General features: G+C 50.2%; 1 protein-coding gene across 1 annotated transcript; it reads left to right on the forward strand.

Moving 5' to 3' along the window:
- The first annotated feature begins 2,332 nt into the window (after window positions 1-2,332).
- Window positions 2,333-2,739, forward strand: LOC147433244 (uncharacterized). The gene is made up of 2 exons (XM_086492994.1): window positions 2,333-2,374; window positions 2,446-2,739. Exons 1-2 carry the CDS (start codon window positions 2,333-2,335, stop codon window positions 2,737-2,739), a joined length of 336 nt encoding a protein of 111 aa, XP_086349120.1.
- Window positions 2,740-3,101: the final 362 nt, after the last annotated feature.

Raw genomic sequence — 3,101 nt, forward strand, 5'->3', positions numbered from 1 at the left:
TGGGGGCCTTACAAATGTGCGCTTTTACCACAGAAAATTACAAGGGTAAATCAGGCTCCATACTTAACATTGGTGTGGCACTATGCAAAACTGTTACAGGTGAATGGAAGAGGCTAGTGCAAGGTGTTTGACCCAGGTGATGACCATGCGATAAAGCAAGGGGTTGGGCAACCCACATGAGCAAAGAAGGCGATGGGTAGCAGGTGCCAGTTTTTGTACATATGATAGGTGTTTTTGTGGTGTACAAAGCGTTTGCTTTGGTGTGGCAGTTTTTTAGTTCAATAAGCCTGTGTGTGGTTGAACATAAATGTTCAACTAGGGGGTGGGCAATGATGGTGCAACCAAAGTTGGTCTGTGCAGGGAAGTGCTCAATGCTAAGCTATGCGTGCTAGCAATAGCAAGACAAAGTGTTGAAGCCAATGTGGAAGACCTGGGCAAGCAGGTGTTAGTGGAAATGTAGACCTGATGCAGCTTTTTAAGTCAGAGACTCCAAAAAATGGTCCAGTTGGGATGACAGGCAAAGGTGCCCAAAGTGCTAAGTCAGTTCTCTAGAATATGTTCTCAAGATGTTGTGCAAGTTGGTCCAGACGGCTCCTCAAACGGAGCCCCAGTGTGGAAGATATTGTAGTTCAAAGATGGAAGGCTTTGTAGATCCCCGACAGATAGGGCAGCTGAGGAAAGGTGGCCAAAGAAAATATGAGTGGATAGGATTGGGATCCTTGTGTTTTAGACCATGCCGGTTTTTTCAGATTGCAGATCGGAGTCCTAATTGTAAGATATGGTCAATTGAAAGTTTGTCAGGGGCTAGGTTTGTGTCAGTTAGTAGGCCGTCTCGGTATACGTGTCATCTGGGGTTCTCAGGTCCTTGCTAGAGTTTTATGTGTATATGCGGCAAGGGAAGGCCATAGGAAGTCACAATTTGTCAATCGAAGCCCGAACCAGTCAGATATTGCAAATTGAAGTCGACTTTCGTTCCCGACGTCATGGTGCCAGTTTGATTTTGTCAATTTGGACAGCCTAGGGAAGAGGGCTCAAGAAAATCGAAGTGCGGCAAGCACAGGGAGGTTTGAATTCAAGGATCGACTCTATCGACTGGGCTTTGCGACTCCGAGATCCGATGACTGAGTAGGATATTGTAGGGGATTGAAAATAAGGCAATTCAAGGGTTTTTTGGGAAATTTTTGTAAAGCTTGGAGGAGTTCAAAGCGTGAGACCCTCGCATGCTACCACATGGCACTAGGAGGAATCCCACATGCACAACCCGGACCTTGCAGGGTGGTGTATAAGTCTAGGGTCCTGGCCCATTGGAGGTATGCAAGTGTGTGTGTGTGTGTGTGTGTGTGTGTGTGTGTGTGTGTGTGTGTGTGTGTGTGTGTGTGTGTGTGTGTGTGTGTGTGTGTGTGTGTGAGTGAGAGATAGATAGATAGATAGATAGATAGATTGAATTATCGTCCACGGAGGTCATATATGACCTATGGGACCAGAAGCAAAACGGTACAAAGGATTCCATCTGATACATATCAGTTAAGGACTGAGGGTCCATCGAAGGGTGGAGAGTGAAAAAGATAAGGTGGGATGAACAAAACAAAACCTAAGATGAGGTAGGTGAGGAGGAGGGAGCAGATTTGGGAGTTCGGAACTCTTGGATGATGGCTTTACCTCCTCGATACACTGCCCATTTCCCTGCTATGCGCGCTTCTCGCATCTTTTGGAGTTCAGCCTTCTTCTGTTTGAGTTGGGTGGGTGTAAGATCTTCAGCAAACCAAATTTTTGTGTCCTTGAGAAGCTTTGATTGCTCAAGGAGCTTGACTTGATCTGCTTTGGTCTTGAAGGTAAGAATTGCATGGTTGGTGTGATCCTCGTGAGCAAGGGTGGTGATTGTTGCTGGATCCCATTGTATCATGGGGGTTGTTGTTCGGATGCGATCGAAGGACTCATGGAACTTGGGGTCCTCCTTTCCTTGCCAATCACTCGGGAACCCGCCGATGGGAACATTGAGAGCAAGAGCATCTTGTCGCTGTCGTTCACGTAGCGTGGACGCCACACGAACTTCAACTTTGCGGAAGATGGCATCCTGCACTTGAGTCTTGACCTTCTCTATGAAGGTGATGTCTACCTCCGTATTGGGCTTGATTTCCTTCTCTTCCATCTCTCCCTCATTAGAGTTCTCCATTGTGGTGAGTCGGGACTCGATGGCTGCGAGTCTTTCCTTCAAAGCTCTATTTTCCTTGCAAAGTCTGTCGACTTCGTTTTGCAGCTGGGCCATACTGTCCACCTTTGGGGGTGTTGCCACGATGCTGGCAAACGTGGGCTTCCCTCGATATGTGGCCCGATGGGTACTCGGCCAAGAGAACAGGGCTTATTTTATTTTAAAGTAAGGCTTAGGTTTGGTTTCAATTAAGTGGATGGCAGTGAAAGGCTCTCTGTGTAGTGGGTTGGCGGCAGGGGCTCTGTGTAGTCAGGTCGGCGGTAGGAGTGGTCGGGTTGGCAGAGCAGGTGTGTGTCGATAGCTTCAGTGGAGCTTGTGGAGGTGCAGCAGGGGTTGGTGTCGATGTCGGCAGGAGCGCCAGTAGCAGCGATAGCTTCAGTGGAGCTCGAGCAGGTGTGGCAGGGGTTGGTGTCGATGTCGGCAGTAGCGCCAGTAGCAGCGATAGCTTCAGTGGAGCTCGGGCCTTGGGCAAGTCGGCGGGAGCAACAGTGGGCTATTACCTCGGTTCTTGGGCGGCGCAGGAGCAGTGACGCCCCCCCACAGGGCTGCCCTCGCCCAGGGGGAGACTCGCCTAAGGCTTCCTTAGGGTTTCGAAACGCAGGCCTGAGAGAGAGAGAGAGAGAGAGAGAGAGAGAGAGAGAGAGAGAGAGAGAGAGAGAGAGAGAGAGAGAGAGAGAGAGAGAGAGAGAGAGAGAGAGAGAGAGAGAGAGAGCTTGCTCTCTTGCGTGGCAATGGTGAGCTCGTGGCGGGCGCTGCGCAGGTGGCTGGCGTGCGCGCGACGGCAGTTTTGGCCCAAGTGCCGATGGGTGGAGGCGATGAACGTCTGCGAGTGGCAATGGTCGGCATAATGATGTGGCAGGGCCCTGTAGGAGATCGTTCTCGCACCCCTAGG

The sequence above is a fragment of the Adiantum capillus-veneris genome, chromosome 20, assembly GCF_014529385.1.
Source record: "Adiantum capillus-veneris isolate H3 chromosome 20, ASM1452938v2, whole genome shotgun sequence".
NCBI lineage: Eukaryota > Viridiplantae > Streptophyta > Polypodiopsida > Polypodiales > Pteridaceae > Adiantum > Adiantum capillus-veneris.